This window comes from Molothrus aeneus, chromosome 5 (assembly GCF_037042795.1).
Source record: "Molothrus aeneus isolate 106 chromosome 5, BPBGC_Maene_1.0, whole genome shotgun sequence".
Lineage (NCBI taxonomy): Eukaryota > Metazoa > Chordata > Aves > Passeriformes > Icteridae > Molothrus > Molothrus aeneus.
Genome location: NC_089650.1, coordinates 15,128,416 through 15,145,844, shown reverse-complemented (window position 1 = coordinate 15,145,844; position 17,429 = coordinate 15,128,416). Strand labels below are relative to the sequence as shown.

The window sequence follows — 17,429 nt, the reverse complement described above, 5'->3', positions numbered from 1 at the left end:
GAACAATACTTTCCCAAACACTTCTGAAATGGCAAAAACAATGAAGGTTTTTGCACTCAAGCTGTGTTGACAGCAAGGTCATCCTTGCCAATTATGAATCGAGACAGTTCCTGTCTCTTTAGCATCAGTGCACAGGGTATGGCTCCAAGTGGTGTTGGAGGAAGAAGAAGAAATAACACGGTGGTGTAACAAAAAAAAAAAAAAAAAAAAAAAAAAAAAACCAAAACAAGACAAACTTCTTCCATTCATCATTGGCTGAATAAAATAAAGTGTATCTTGTCCAGGGTACCTTGCTAGGTCCTCTCTAGAAGAGGTACATACTGTCATACATAAATGCCCTCTGGGTTAAAACCAGATGACAGGGGGTTCTGTAGGATCCGAAGGTTACTGGGGAGTTGCCTCGATGAGCCAGGGCGCTTCAGTGACCCAGATTGAAAGGCTGGCTCTGTATGAGAAAAAGGGTAATTAGAAAAGTCATCAGCAGGGCTGCACCTCTCCTCCTCCTCCTGTATTGCATTTTTCTTAATGCAATACAGAAAAACTAATCCACATGTAACAAACAACTGAAGTGTCTGGCTAGGAAGTGAGGAGATCTAAGGTGCACACTTCCTACTCACCTCATAGCAGAATGAAACCCACACAAAAGAATTACCTTCCCACGAGAAACATGCGCACACACACAGACACACTTAAATGGTGATGAGCAAAAAGAGCTTGAACGTGTAACATGACTCAAAGCTTCAGCTTCCTCCCTACTTAAAAGTTCCTACAAGCGCTGCCTTTGAAGGCCTGGCTGTCTTTTCTTCTCTCCCCACCCCCTTGCCCCCCCAGTGCCTTTTGGTTATAAAGTTTTCTGAGCAGAGGGACAGACCCAGCACAGGAGAATGCCGAGACAAAGAGCCCCTTGGACACAGAATGATGGAAAAAGCACCCGGCTGTGCTGGAGCTGCAGCTCTGACACGCATTCAAAACGCTCCCGTGGTTCTGCCCAGGAAACTCCCATCCAGATGTGGGCACGTGCAGGCTGTGCTGATCTCACTGGGGGCAAAGGCAATTCACACCCGCAGTGACAGCCATCTGTGCAGGACTTCTGCACGGCTGGCAGCCCAGCTGGATCGGCTCCTGTTCCCGTGCGGCTGCTGTCTGGGGTTTCTGGGGATCCAGACACATTCCTTTTTCTGCTTTGACAACACCCCCACCAGAAGAGGAAGAACCCAGACGAACAGCAATGTCAGATGTACGATCACGTTCTGTGCTGGCAGCCAGCCACGGCGGCCCCTCTCGAAAGCTGCAGGCTTAATGCGTTGCTGATGGGACAAACGCATGCCCGGGCACAGTGGGAGAGAAGTTCTCCACATACTGCTCTTTATTTAGAGCCTGCTAAACCCTTGGAACGAAAAGAAGCACTCGACAATGCGCTCTCGTAGTGTTTTGCTAATGTCTTCACTAAGGGAGCATTCACTTCACGTAGGAGTGCCAGCGTTAAAGTAAACGCGGCAGTAAAGGCACCGCCCGCCCCTTCTCCCTCCTTCCCTCCCTCCCGAAGCATTCCGAGGGCTGCACCTCTCTCGAGCTCCACATGTGGGGCCTCCTGCTCCACGGGGTCTGCCGGCAGCACCGTCACCTTGGTTCCCGTTTGCTGGATGAACTGCTGCAGGTTCACCTGCCGCAGCTCCTTGGTCAGTTGCTCCAGTTCTTGTTCCCTGTCCTGCCAGGAAACAGAAAACATCTCCTGAGCAAATAAAGCAGTATTTCATGACCATAGTTACAATTCGGCAACTAATGCTTCTCCTCTTGATGAGAAAGCCTTCAATTTTTAAAGCTCAAATGCAAATTGATGAGTTGAAAGATATTTTAATCTTGAAATTTAAAAAGCCAGTCAACACTCACTAGCACTTACAGAATCACAGAATCAATTAGGTTGGAAAAGACCTCTAAGATCATTAAGTCCAACCCATGACCCTAATTGGGTTTTTCTTAATGTATTTTATTTTTATATTGCTTCTTGGATGACTAGCAGCTGTTTCTCATACCACCTGAGAAAAACTTTGGCACATCAGCAAACAAACATAATATTGTGAATGTTGGAAAATTAATTAACTGAGCAGCAGTCTGGCACTAAGTCTTACTTCTTCCTGAAGTGTCCAGCACAGCTTGGACAGCTCATTTAATTCTTCTGATCTTAAATTAAGTAAAATTCTTTTCTCTTCTTGTTCTTTGCATTTTCCATTTAAACTTTTTTGGCCAGAACCTTCTCACTCTGCAAGGGTTTTGTGCGATGAAGCCAAAGCCTGACTGGTTCCCCACCCCTTCAAAGCACAGATGATCATTTAGGATCTTTTTCCGTACTTCTGTCATGATATGCAAAATTTACAACTCTGAGAGATTATAACAGTCTTGGACTATTATTATTCCCACACACAGAGGTTGAGCTGCTTTAATCTTTAACTTCAGGCATGCAATAAAATACTTGTCTATCTCCTCCCCCTCAAAGCTCCATAATGCAGAGCTCAGTTTATTTTCTTGTGGACTTCCAGATTTGTGCACCTTTAGGTTTAGAAGATGACTGGAAGTCTGAATTGAATGGGAACTTTGCAAAGAAAACAGACTATGAAAAATACCAAGCCAGAAATATTTTTAACTCCATCATAGCCTCAGTGAATGTGACTGAGGATAGATAAAACACATAAAGAGAACTTGAAGTTTTCCATCAGTGCAAATCCTTAAGTGTAGCATGTCTGGAAACTTAGCATAGATAATCATGGCCAAAACTGCTTACAGTTTTCATCCATTTTGCTTTGGATGAAAAACTTTTCCCCTCCCTCATCATCTAGGAAAACCAGCTCATACTGACATGGTTCTAAGGCAGGAGTAAGGATACGAAATCCCTTTACATATTCACAGTGGAATCACCTTATTACTACTGCAGTGCTGCAGAATATACTAACTGTGAATCCTGGAAATCAGCAAGGACCACAACTCCTGCTGATGTGTGGTGCCTTAGGACTATCTTATGTGGCACATAAAAATCCCAGGAGCTCCAATCTTCCCTCCACCTCATCCAGCTAGCAGCAAGTTCCTTTATTCTTTCATGCTCTATCAAGTTCCAGGTGATATCATTAACTTTAGCAAGGAAACAGGGACTGGATTATCTTTTGACACATGTGCCACAAATGCCTGAGGTGTAGAGAAAATAAAATCCTGAACACCAGCCAGTCAGCCAGGAAAAGAGGGATGTTGTTCTTTAAAACCAAAGCTCTGTAGGGTTGCAGGTACTTTACTTTAGCTCTGTACCTTTCCAGATGCTGCTTTTGGACTGTTCTTTGTAATTCATCTCTTTTGGTGGCAGACAAACCTAGCAAAGATCAGAAGTTTATCCTCAGAAAAGGCTATGATGGTGCAAATTACTGCTTTTCTTCTCAGACAGTTTGAATAAGCAAGTTAAACACGGGTGAAATAAAAACTGTCTGCACTCCAAAAAGAACCCCACAAGCTGAAATGTGATTTGAAAATGAAAGCAACACATTCTGCCTTTTACCCTGATTCACTTTGGAAAATTTTTTGTGTTGTCTTTCATAGGCTTCAGATTTGTGTAAGAGAAATTAGTCACAGTCTTTGACTTTCTCTAGCGATGGATAAAATGACAGTCTTACCTGTAATCGCTTGGTAGCTTGGCCCAAAGACCTTTCTACCGCTTTAATGCCATTTTCCAATCTCAGACTCTGCTGGCCCTGAATATCGATTTCTCCCTTCACCTTCTCGATCTTTTCCTTGACCTCTTCTTCATTCACCTGGGACTCTTGAACTTCTCGCTGCAGCTTCTCTGCTTCAAGGCCACTCTCCATGTTGTGGATCTGAGACACATAGTCCTTGAGCTTACTTTCACACTCCAGGATCCTCTGCCTCATCTCCTGCAGCTGCTCCATCAGCTGCTTTTCATTCTCTTGTTCGATCTGCAGCTCATTTTCCCAGAACTCTTCCTCCTCGATCTCCACTTCGTTCCGTTTGATCTTCTGCTCCAATTTGAGGATTTCTTCTTCCAGGCTGGCATTGTACTTTTGCTCCCAGTAGCGGATCTCGGCTTCGTTGGACTCCAGCTGCTTCTCGATGCACTGAAGCTTCTCCGTCTGGAGGTGGATCAGTTTCTTCAACTCGTCCGCTGTTGTTTTACAGTTGTTGAGCACCTTTTGCTTGAACTCGGATTCCTTGCTCTTCCCGAAGATGTCCATTAGCCCCTTGGCACCGCCGGTGAAGGTGAGGGATTTCCTTTTCGGCTCCCTCCTCTTCATGGCCTTATCCCCGGGCTGCCTCAGCTTGGCCAGGGGCGGCAAGCTCTGCCGGTACAGAGTCCTCTCGGGGATGCGCGCCACGCTGTCCGACGTGGGCCGCTCGCTCAGGGAGGGCCCGGTGCGCCGAAGGATCAGCTGCACGTCGCTGGCGTACTGTCCCCACTTGTTGAGGGACACGATGGGGTTCTCGTGCGGCGCCAGGTGCCGCTCCGTGTCCCGCCACTTCTCGATCAGCGTGTAGCGCCCGGTGCGCCCTGCAAGGGAGCACAGCGTCAGCGCGGCCGCGGGGGGGCGCCACCGCTCCGCCCGTGAGGGACGGCACCGGGACGCGCTGGGACAGCACCGGGACAGGGACACAGCACGACAGGGAAAAGGGGACACGGCTGGACAGCACCGAGACAAGGGACACGGCGGGACAGGACGCTCCGGTCCCCCACAGGCTGTTTCAGCGCACCCGCCCCTGCCGCAGCACACGCTGCCTGCACATCAACGAGTTCGCCTCTAAGCCCTCCCCGCGCAGGGCGGGAGCGGCAGCAGCGAGGAAGGATTGACCCTAAGGTGAGAACCGTGGAACTGCGCAATCCCGGGGCTGCCGGCGGGCTCGACGGACTGGGATTCATGGAATCGCACAATGGTTTGGGTTGGAATGGACCTAAAGATCAGCCAGTTCCATCCCCCTACCATGGCAAGGACACCTTCCACTATCCCAGCTTGCTCGGTGCCACATGAAGCCTGGCCTTGGACATTGCCAGGGATCCAGGGGCAGCCACAGCTTCTCTGGGCACCCTGTGCCAGGGCCTCAGCACCCTCACAGGGAGGAATAAAGCAAGTGACCCAGCAGGGTCACATAAATACACCCAATGAGAACCTCTAGGCCAAGAAAACAAGAACAGGAGTCCCAGATCTTTCATGCAGCCACATAGAAATATCCAGTGTGGAGGCAGTGTGTTTGCTGTTAAACTTTAACAGCTGCCTCTGATTGATGACTGACTGACAGAGCCTCAGCTCCCCTGTTCATGCCTTCCAGTTTGTCCGGACACTGATCCAGCCTGGGCCACAGCCTTTGATGCCCATGGCAGTGCTGCTGATGTGACAAACCTACACTGAGGAGAGCACAGGGACAAGAGCAGCAGAGGCTGCCTGAACTGTGAATGAGCAATCCCTGCTCAATGAACGGGCTCCCTGCACAATGTTGCCATCTGTACCAGCAGCTCCCACATCCCCACTGGGATCCCAGCCTTCAGGAAGAAGCTCAAGTCTTTCTGTAAGTGCTGAGTTTTTCTAATCGCTCCATTGACAATACAACTTATATTCATGGCTTCATTTAGGTTCTTATCAAACACAAAATTCAGATCAGCAGTCTTCCTCCTCCAACACCACTTATGGGATATTTTTCTAAGCACTCTCACTACTCTGAAATACAGCATTCTCCCTCTCCAGAAGAGTTTCCCCTGTCAAAGTAACCTCACTTAAAAGCCACAACGTTATTTACAAAAAGATGGGAAAGATCAACTGCTTTTAAAGCATTTGATGTTAATGAATTTCTGAACAGCTCCACAATTGCCATTAACCTTAAAAACATCATTATCTACTTTAATGCATTACCTACATTCATTTTAATGAGAAATGATCATTCAAATGATTTATTTCAGCACATAAAAGCCTGAAATACCTGTCATATATGCAACTACAGAGGGGAGGAGTCAGAAGAAATGCAGTTATCCATGGTAATACATTTGATGTGTTCTCTTACCTTATACTACCTGCCCATTCATCACACTTTTCTCAAAATGACAAAAATATCCTAATCTCAGGCTGGAGATCTACCCCCGACTTCTAGTCACATCACTCACATGGACTCCTCACTTCAGATTTGTAGGAAACAAGATGCACTGTGGTGATTAACACACTGTGCACCCCTCTAAAATCAAACACTGCCTTCTGAAGGGCTTCCCAAGCTACAAATACTGCATTGGAAATACTGCTCTCACTGTCTCACAATTAGATCCCAAAGAAAAGAATAAGAACAAAAACTGTCTGCAGAGGCACCACCTGGAGAACAGGTGGTTTTGGCTCATGGCTCATCCCAGGGGGATTGGCTGGCCCAGTCAGAAACCAAAATGTCCATGTTCACTTCCAAGTTAGGAGTGAGGACTGAAAGATTTGGCTGATGGAAGTCAGCAAAACAAGGCAGACAGCACAACTACAGGAATCTAGCACCCCAAATGCCATATAAATAAATGACTCTGGGCAGGGACTGGGGAAAAAAAGTGGGAAAAAGCCCCAAACCTAACAGCATACTAACAAGCTTGGCTAACACTTTCAGAAAGAGATTTAAGGCTTATTAGAATAAAGTTCTTCAAAATCAAGTTTAATAAGGTATATGGTGTAAAGTGAGAGATTTTTGCTAACTCGCAATATTGCTGATTGATCCATGAAGATTTATAGTTTGTACTAGGCATTGGTGTTGTTACAGGAAAAATAAACCTACTACTGTTTGCCATAGCATATGGACAATAAATCCTGAAGAAGAAGAATTTAGTGAAAACATACCCCAGGACAAAGGCTGCACTTCCCTGTTCTCTTTTGTTCATCTTAGAAGTTTCCAGCTTGTAATCATGGTTGTGCTACTCATGTTCATGTTGTGTCAGAAACAGTCAGGTTCAAAGAAGTCCTGAAATTGCAAACTAGAGTAGGTACCACTAGGGGAGCAAGAGTAGAGTGCAGTTTCTACTCACTCTGCTATTAAATTCATTACTTAAAAAAAAAAAAAAAAGGGGGGGGGGGAAGAAAGAAGAGGAGGGAGGAGAATAAAACTCTTAACAACCTTGACCAAAAGAATTAAGCACAGACTTGCCAAGAACTATTTTCATCTTAGCTTAGGGTTCCAAATCAACACGCAGCCCTAAATAATGAACTTGGCACTCAAGATCCACATAAAAGAAAGTGCTTTGTAGAAATAATACTTGCACAGTTCAACAACCACACCTGGAGCTCAGGACTGCTCTAAAACAAAGCTGTTCTCTTCCGAGATCATTACCCAGGTCTGGTGCTCAGCCTGTGCATGACGCAGATTAACAATACCCAGACAACCACAACTGTGATGTTTGCCTGCATTAGAGGGGATTAATTCACAAATGAAAGGGTGAATGAGTTAATTCAGAACTAATGACAGAGTATTTCAGAACACAGGCGTCCCTGTAGCAAACTGCTGGGTTTGATGTGCAGCCACCACTGACAAGGAGAAAGCAGCTTGCCCGGGTTGTTGATGAGGAACAGTTTGGCACCCGCATGCTGCTTCTTGCCCTCTGTGTTTGTCCACAAGCTTCTGGACACAAAAAGCACCTGGCAGAACTCAGTCCAGCCTCATTCATGCAACCTTATTATTTTAAAAATTAAAGTTACAGTCGCATTCAGGTAATGGCCATGTATCAGCAATGCACAGCATTCCTCAAATTACAGTGTGTTTCTCCAGCTGAATATTATATTGAATCCCACCCAGAATTTTGCAATATCTCCAGGGAAGGTTCAGTGACCAGTTCAGCAGTGAATCTTCCTAAAACTTCTGAAATAAAATTCTGCTTTAACTACAACTAGAACATATTAGACTTTTTTTTTTTAATACTTCTATCAAAGCCCTGTATTGATGGGAATGCTAGAGAAAACCATTCAGACAGGCCCAAAAAGCACAAGTAGTGCTGTGTTCTGTAGTTTCCTCTTCAGAAAACAGGAATTCAAGGGCTGGAAAAAGCAATGAACTTCTGCACTCTATTTCAGGCCCAGCTACTTCGTGGGCAGCAGGGGAAAGGTGGTTCTGCTCCACTCTGCTGAGCCCCCCCTGCAGGGCTGCATCCAGCCCTGGGCCCAGCACAGGAAGCACAGGGAGCTGCTGGAGCCAGACCAGAGCAGGGACACCAAGGGGATCAGAGGGATGGAGCAGCTCTGCTGGGAGGAAAGGCTGAGGGAATTGGGATTGGTCAGCCTGGAGAAGAGAAGGCTTTGGAGTGACCTGACTGTGGCCTTGCAGTGCCTGAAGGGAGCCCACAGGAAAGATGGAGAGAGACTCTTGACAAGGGCCTGGAGCGACAGGACAAGGGGCAATGGTTTCACACTGACAGAGAGAAGGTTTAGATTGGATATGAGGAAGAAATTGTTCCCTGTGAGGGTGGTGAGGCCCTGGCACAGGGTGCCCAGAGAAGCTGTGGCTTCCCCTGTATCCCTGGCAGTGTCCAAGGCCAGACAGGGCTCTGAGCAACCTGGGCTAGTGGAAGGTGTCCCTGCCCATGGCAGGGGCCTGGGATGGGATGATTTTTAGGGTCCCTTCCAACCCAGGCCATTCTGTGATTCTGTGATTATTACATGGTCCCCAGAATCCCCATTCTACCCTACATGACATTACCATCTTAAAACAATCACCAAGAACTTGTATCTGTTTTGCAGGCAGCAAATGGCAAGCAGTAACAGAAGCAGATAGATATTTACATCCCTGAAGCACACTGCATCTGCACAAAGGGCAGTGTCAAGGTTAATAGGTTAAGTTTCTACCTACAGCTCCCTAAGCACACAAACTTATCACAGGTTCTATTAATACAGGCACACCTTCAAAAGAATAATTTATTTCAAAATTGAGAAAGACACTAGGAAAGGAAATATATAGACTCCAAAATGCTGATGTTCTGACACCCTGCAAATAGCTGTCATGAGTGGTTTGAACCTGGATTTCTTGTGATATTAAATGGCAAACTGTACTCAGTGTCCTAGATCTGGCTCTGCTGCACAGCCGAACACAAGCTCTGGACCCCAGTGCCCATGCCATGTGCCCAGCCACTGTAGTCTTAGCTTGGGATTGATATAATTGGTGTAATTTGCTAATTTAAACACAGATTCCATCACAATGAACAGCGATTAAACTAATGAAATATAGGTACAAGGTAATGAACATTTTTTAAACTCTCAAGAGGCAGATTTTTAAATTATACTCCGTGAAGGTAGTAGGACACCATTACTCACTTCAAGCTCCTCTATATGCTTTAATTTTTGCAGCTGACACAGTAGACAGAACAACCATTTCTGCTGCCAAAAATGAAAATGAAACTCCAAAGGAAAGCAGCAGTAGCAACACTCTTGGCAGGACTGCAACCTGAGAGGTCATCAATTCCCTTTTTCAGGACAGAAATGATTCATCCTATTACTCCCACCCAAAAGTCCATCATCCTCTACAAGCAAAGCATTTCAGGCACTACATTTATTTTGGTATGCAGGTAGTATTATATACCATGAAAAAAAATTATCTGTGCCTTATCTTTCCCATCAGGCTACAAATGTTAATGCCAAGCATCAAGCAAGATCCATCTTTCCATTAAGTGTCTCCCATGCTTCAGAGCCAGGACCTACAGCGGTGAGTCAGTGCAAGCAAGTGACTTATTGCCCTGGTCTCACATCATTTCTGGGAAAAGTGGTGGGATGAGCAGTCTTAAACATGAGGGTACCTCTCCTTCCCTAGAAAAGGGGTTGGAGTGGGCAGGAGCAGGTTTTTGTCACCAGAGGTCATAGAATCATTTAGGCTGGAAAAGACTGCCAAGAAGATCATTGAGCTCAAGCTGTACCCAATGCCCACCTTGCCAGCCCAGAGCACTGAGTGCCACATCCAGTCATTCCCTGGACACCTCCAGGCATGGGGCCACCAAACCTCCCTGAGCAGCTCCTTCCAATGCTTAACAACCTCTTCCATGAAGAAATTCCTGCTGATGTCCAACCTGAACCTTCCCTGGCACAGCTTGAGGCCATTCCCTCTTGTCCTGTCTGTTGTTCCCTGGGAGCAGAGCCCGACTTCCCCTGGCTGCCCCCTCCTGTCAGGCACCTGTGCAGAGGCAGAAGGTCCCCTCTGAACCTCCTTCTCTCCAGGCTGAGCTCCTTCAGCCGCTCCTCACAGGACTTGCTCCCAAACCCTTCAATGCAGTCTTGCTCCCAGTTTCTCCTCTGTCCCTGAGACCACCAGGATGCACTCAGTGCAAGGGAAGTTCCCTGGCAGACACATTCCTAGCTCCCATTTTCCCCAGGGGTCCCATCACATCTGCTGCACAGCAGCTGTGCCAAGAGTCTGCCCTGCAAAGTAGCACTCTGGACAGTCTTGGGAAAAAAATGGTAAAAAAGAAAATGGTCACTTAAGACAGAAGTTTTAGGACAGCCACACTAAAAGAGAAGTTGCACTAGTCTCAGTCTTGAGCTGAATCTGAATGAGCACCCCAGACTTATCACAGTGCATAGTAAGAATAAAGACACTGTCACCGGCCTGCACACACGTTTCCATGGAGGTAAAGCCAGACCTGCCAACACTTGGCTCCAGCCAAATCCAGACTGCCCAGTGCACTGAACAGTGCACGTGGATACAGTTTTCTGACCCACTTGGTTTCCCAGAGACAGCCTTCCAGCCCTAGGGCTGTCTTCCTTAACAAGGCAATGCAAAGAAAAACTAATTGCATGTGGGTAAAATCTTCTAAGAACTCGTAATATGTGGAACACGTGGGTAAAAATGCTCGGCCTTACCAAAGGGACAACAGCATTAACTCCTGAATCTTTAACAGCACTGACAGAAAAGCAATTTCTGGCAATTTTAATCAATCCAGGATGATTTGAATTCAGTATCTTTGAAATATGAAGCTGACATTTCATTCATTATGTGATACTTAAGTTAACATCCATTGCAATTAAAAAAAAATTACCATTCTGGCTACCTGAAACTCATTAAATACCTAAGATTAAGAGGGGAAAAAAAACCCCTTCAAAAGAGAGGTTAGAATTTGCATTACTCAGATTTCTTAACTCATGCTATGTTTTGCAACCACAGGTATGAAGTACAATAGAAAATAAAGAGAGGAGTCCAGTCCTAGGAAGAAATACCCACAGAGATATACAGGCCCCATGGAAGGTCTGCTGAGTTCTCCAGGCACAGCCATCTCTCCATGTCTTTACCAGGGCTGAAGCCTTAGTTCATTACTATTATTCTTGCTCTCAAAAAAGAGTATGCAGGAGTTTATCACAACCTGACAGAACAAAGCTTTCAGTCATCACTTCATACTTTCAACTGCCTTTTTTCCAAGCTCCCTGTGGTACCACACTTATTTTAGAGCTGTGTCCCAAATAGGTGAAACAATGGGCAAGTTTGCCTGAGGTCACACAGCAACACATGGCAAAGCACATAGAGCAGCCCAGGTCCCCCTCTTGGTGGGGTTACTGTCACCAGATTTCTGAACCAGAAAGGTTATATGATCACACCATGGGATCACCACAAAATTTCTTGTACTTATTATCCCTCTTAATGTCACTATTTGAAGTGGCAGAGAATGAAATCTTGGGGTTGAAATAACACAAATTCTAAGCAGATCCTTAGCAGGGACACCTCCCACTATCCCAAGTTGTTCAGAGCCCCATCCAATGTGGCCTTGAACAGTTCCAGAGATGGGGCAGCCACAGCTTCTCTGGGCAACCTGTGCCAGGACCTCCCCACTCTCACAGGGAACAATTTCTCCCTCATACCCAATCTAAACTTGCTCTGTCAGTGCGAAGCCACTGGCCCCTGTCCTGTCACTATATGGTTTTATAAAATAAGTGATTTGATCTTTCTGGATACAACTCTGGCTGAGCCCTACAATGCTCTAACACATGTCTGAGACAGCACTGACATTTTAATAAATACATTCCATTTATCTTTGAGGAAAAATACTCAACTGGAAGGGAAAAAAAAGAACCCTGATGGCTGCATTTGTTTAATTTTAAAAAGAGACAGCTGTACTTCTTGTTCAGTGAAGTGTCGCTCATGATTCTCCATCCAGAAGCACCAAAATCCACAGCACTATTTAAAGCAAGTCTGCCAATTTAACTATTTGGCACAGAAAATTACAGGGAGGAGGGCAGAAGGTTTCTTTTGGTAAGAAATTCAAGCTTCATGTCTCTAGACTGAAATATCCATAGGGAAACAAACATTCTGAGCAGAGGAGATGCATTCTAGCCTTCAGGAGTAAAAAAATAATCACAACAAATACAATAAAAATCCTCATGGGGGCTGGAAGTGGGAAAGCAGCACTTTGAAGGAACAGGACAAGTGTGTTTGTGACTGCACTACTTGTCACCACATTCCTTTGGAAGATTTTTTATTTTTTGTGTTTGAATGGAAAACAACCAGTAAAAGCCAATTTAAAAAAATAATCTATAGTTAAACTCCATCAGCTAAAATGATTGACTCACTTTTTTAGGATACACCTGCTTTTCCCCTCACTATTACAATGACTTTTTGAGAGGAGTCACTATGCTCACACACATTCAAAACAGACCTTTGGCTGGATTCATTAATCATCTCATCACACACAAAGTTTAAAAGTATCAAGAACTCTCTTTTTACTTTTTTTCAGTTGTCCAAATTATGAACAGGAATCAAAATGACCAAGCAATGTTTATATAAAGCCATTCTGGTTTTCACAGAATGCACAGCAAACTTAGCAGAGAATGGGACATTTTTAAAAGAGACAAGGATGAACCTTGGAAAAGCTCATTTCTCCTGGTAAAAATATTTTCAAAACAAGACTCGTGGTTCTCTATTTAAACTGTGTGCTGAGGTGTGGTTTTTTTTGGTGAAGGCTTTGTTTCTCATGATTAAATAATCTCTTCTCTTATTTGTATTAAAAAGCCAAATCTTTGTCACTTGCAAACAGTTTGAGTTAAAAAGAAAGCAGACCTAGATAAAACTCATAAAGGGTAGTATCAAGTGTTCTTAAAGAGCCCAGTGAGAGATGATTTCACTCTCTGGAAACTTGTAACTGAATAGTTTTATGTCTGTCTTGAACAGAATTCCAGCGACCCGCCCTCCAGCTGAGGCAATTCCAACTCCTTCTGAGTTACAGATACAGACAATTTTAGTATCCAAAGTATATCCAACTGATATTATTCTCTCTTGCATTCAATAAACTACATACACATTTTTAAAAATAAGCTCTGTTGGGGCACCAAATGAGACAATTCTCCCCTTTTTTTTCCTTTTGTTGTAAAGAATGAGACTGAGATTTAACTTCAGTTCATTTGAGACTGAGATTTATCTTTAATCCAAACAGAAATTTAAAAAAAAAAACAAAACAAAAACACAACCAACCAAAAAACCCTAGAATTCTTACTTTGGGTAGTCATTTCCTGTTCTGCAGTGATGAAGAGATGGGCAGCAGGGGAAAGGGAAGGAGCTCACAGTGCAAGAACAGGTAACACAAATGTTATTTATCAAGAGTACAGCCCCAGAGAGAGACTTTTTACTGGAAGAGCTCCAATTTCTAAGGAATTAAGGAGCATTAGCCAGGCAAGTTTTAGTGAAAGAATGCCACGGCCAAAGGATTAGACAGACACTAGCTATGGAACAGAACCTCTTACAAAGGCTCATAGCCCAGTATAACTTGATTTTTTAATGCTAAAATAGCCCCAGAACATTAAAAAAACAACAACAACAACAAAAACCCCAAGAAACTGTATTCTGAAGTTGTTATTGAATTTTCATGATATGGGGGAAAGAGTTGGAAAGTGCATAGATGGAAATATTTTTGTTGCTTTTATCACAGCATCAGGAGACAGGACCCTTCATTTGATCAAGTGACAGCAAAAGGCACTTTTTAAAATACAAGAAATTCCATTTAAGGACAGCACACTCCGACTGCCAGGGTGAGTGAACACTGCTACAGTCAGGTCTCCACACTTGTGCACATTCAGAACCCAGCTGCCCTTGGTCCTGAGCAACCTGCTCTGCCTGGCCCTACTCTGAGCAGCAGAGTTGGATACTGTCCAAAGGTGCCTTCTGACCACAGCTCTATACTAATTTTGATTTTCCTTTTTCTGAAATACTGGACAAAGCTTTATTTTTCACATGTCTAGAATAGAGGCAGCTTCATTTGTCCATGAGAAACTTCTTAAGTATGGATGTCTTAATCCAGGTATCTTTGGCTTGTGCTTTCCTCAGTGGATATGGCTATAAAATAAGCCAACTTTCAGATATTCCAGACACTACACTTCAAGAAAATAATATATTTCTTGCAATTCACATTTCAGGCTCAGTGAAGAAGACTGTGTTTTGTGTGTTGTATGCTTTAAGTCAAGGACCTAGTAATAAACTGGAAGGCACAACAAAACAAAAGGAGTATCTCACAAACTTTACAGACAGACAAAATAATCCTGAGTGCAGCCAAGTTATGTGACTGCTGAAGGAGCCAGACAGCAAAGTGGAAAATCCCATCAGAGCCAAGTGAGGAGGAAGCCAACTAAGACTGGCTACTTTCCACCACCAAATGTCAGGTGATAGAGGGATCCATTTTCATAGATTCCCATTCAAATTCAAGTGACAATTACTCCTGGTGAGCTGGGACCTACATCCAAATCACAGGGGCAGCCAGATGGTTCTGTCCTGATGAATGGCCTGACAGGAGGGCTGGGAAAACCCCCCCGGCCAAAGACACACAGGTGTAATTTATATGGTGCTTGATACTGTCCTAGCTGTCCCAGCAAGAGGGGAATTGTTCTGGGGGTTTTCTACAGAAGCTATTTGCCTTGGGAAGGAATTTCCAAAGGATTTTCTTGATTTGGCTCTGGTTGCAGCTGAAATTTATCTCAGCATGGAAGCAGTGTCACCTGTCCCAGACAAACTGGTGACGTGTTACAGAAAAGGAAGTCTGCAGAGCTGACAAAACCTGTGTGTGTTTCCAAGGCTGAGGGAGTCTTTACAGAGTTCAGGCTAATAACTGAGGATACAGAAGAAGACCCAAGGAGAAATTACACAGGAGAACATAAAATTACTGTCTAGAACTGGGAGTCTGCCATTTCTGTGGGAGAAGGCAAAGGAAACAGACTGAAAGGGATATTAAAAACAAAGCAAAGAACAAAAGTATCACAACCATTACATTATTTCTAAACATGTATCACTTAATCATGACTAGAAAATGATCATGCTAGCAGAATTGTTTCTCAAAAATTTTGAGAAGGTTTCTCTGCATGCAGAAATTGAGATATGGAAGCTATTGATGAACCAATTACCATTAAACAAAAAGCTGCAACAAAACCAGTAAAGAAACATTTAACAGTTTAACATCAACTACAATACTTGAGAGAAAAACTGACTTTCTACAATTTTTAAATGAAGCTTTAAAAGCTATTTGGTGCATATAGATAAGCATATTTTGTTCAATCTTCTTGAAGTATAAAAATGCCAGTCTTCCACTCCATCAGATATAAGTAGATGGAAATTACGTTTAGAAGTTTAACATTTAAATAAATAAACATCAATTTCAGAGAAATTGACTTTGTGCTTACAGGGAGAATACCTTGCTGACGTTCACAGATCTAACTTTCTATTAGAAAATGATTATTTTCAAATTGAGTCAGACTGCTAATACAACCTTGCAAAATTGCTGGCATACTGAAAAATGCAGAAGCTCACCTTTAAACTATTCATTTTAGGTAAAACATAGGTTTTAAATTGAATAGTATTGTGTAATAATACTATTAATTAATAGTATTATTATCTAGTATATAGTGTATAGTATTATTAATAATACTATAATATACTAAATTTAAATAGTATGTAAAGCAAATTATAACATTTTAGTGAAGAATAGGTATCAGCATAGGAAATACTGATGGGATAAAGCTGAGGCTTATTCAGGATGCCCTTAATCACTGAGAAATATCTAATAAGACTTTCCTGTGGTGGAGCCTGAAAGATTTTATTTTTCTCTTCTAAACTGTTCAGCAAAGGGATAACAGTATAAAGACTTCCAAGTTACCCTTTCATGAGCAGTGAGTTATGTGGCATGCAGGAGTCAGAGGAGACCCTGAAGGATCTATTTCATTGATCTATACTATTCCCAGTATAGCTAAAGAGACTTACAGTGGGTATAATTTCAACAAACTTCATTAGCCAACCAATTATATTGAACTGCCAATTCTATTTTTGAACAACCAATTCTATTTTCTTTGGTACTCAGAATATTGACAGTTTAGCACCTTCCTTAGTCCAGGCTTTATTTACAACAACAAATAGCAGCATAATTATTATTATAGAGAGAATAAATTTTTTACTGAAGGGAAGGTTATAGATTTCAAAATGTTTCTTTTCTGTCTTTTCAGTCTCTCTCTGGCACGTGAAAAATCCAAGGCTACAAGTTTACACTGCAAGATTATCCCACTGCGCGCTGCATTTTCTGCTCTGCTGGTACCCAGTGCTCCCCCACCTCCCCTGGGCTTAGCTTCACACAAAAAGCTTCACCCCACTTCCCATCTGGCAATACTCACCAATAGCCTGAGCAAGGGCTATTACAACTTCCTGGCATGTTGTGACTTCGGTGACCCCACACACAATTCTCTGCACTCCGTCCACCCATACTTTGAGCTCCATGGTTCACCAGATCATCCAAGAGCCATGAATGCAAATCAGTCAAGTCATTCTTGCAGCTGCACCAGAGACATGCAGCTGACTTCCTGCAGCAGCTGGAACAGAGAAAAATCCTGGTCTTAGAACAAAGAATTGCAAATAACAAAGAAGTTAACAACTTCACCTTGACATCTATCAGGTAGGAGAGCCAACACAACCTCCTTGCTTTGAAAACAACAACAGGAACCACACATTGAAGCATTCTGGGGGCAGAGTGGCTGGAAAGTACCCAGCAGAAAAGGACAGCGCGTGCTGGTCAACAGCAGCTGAATACGAGCCAGCTGTGCCCAGGTGGGCAAGAGGGTCACTGGCACCTGGGCTGGGCCAGCAATGGTGTGGCCAGCAGAGCCAGGGCAGTGACTGTCCCCCTGCTGTGGGCACTGGGGAGGCCACACCTCAAATCTGTGCCCAGTTCTGGGCTTCTCACTTCAGGAAGGACATGCAGGGGCTGGAGCATGTCCAGGGAAGGGAACAGAGCTGGGGAAAGGGCTGGAGCACGAGTCTGATGAGGAGCAGCTGAGGGAGCTGGGAAAGGGGCTCAGCCTGGAGAAAAGGAGGCTCAGGGGGAACCTTCTGGCTCTCCACACCTCCCTGACAGGAGGGGAGAGCCAGGGGCTGGTTGGGCTCTGCTCCCAGGGAACTGCCTCAAGTTGTGCCAGAGGAGGCTCAGATTGAATATCCGGAGA

The 17,429-nt window shown here is 44.2% G+C and overlaps 1 protein-coding gene across 2 annotated transcripts in view; it reads right to left on the bottom strand.

Annotated features, from left to right (window-relative positions):
- Positions 1 to 220: 220 nt before the first annotated feature.
- Positions 221 to 17,429, bottom strand: part of RASSF8 (Ras association domain family member 8) — a 69,583-nt gene continuing 52,374 nt past the window's right edge. For both annotated transcript variants that reach the window (XM_066550041.1, XM_066550042.1), the window contains exons 3-6: positions 16,605 to 16,799; positions 3,654 to 4,543; positions 1,564 to 1,708; positions 221 to 445 (exon numbers count right to left, since the gene is read on the bottom strand). In XM_066550041.1, the coding sequence (XP_066406138.1) occupies positions 324 to 445; positions 1,564 to 1,708; positions 3,654 to 4,543; positions 16,605 to 16,707 (1,260 nt within the window). In that variant the 5' untranslated portion in view covers positions 16,708 to 16,799 and the 3' untranslated portion in view covers positions 221 to 323. The remainder of the gene's footprint in view (positions 446 to 1,563; positions 1,709 to 3,653; positions 4,544 to 16,604; positions 16,800 to 17,429) is intronic.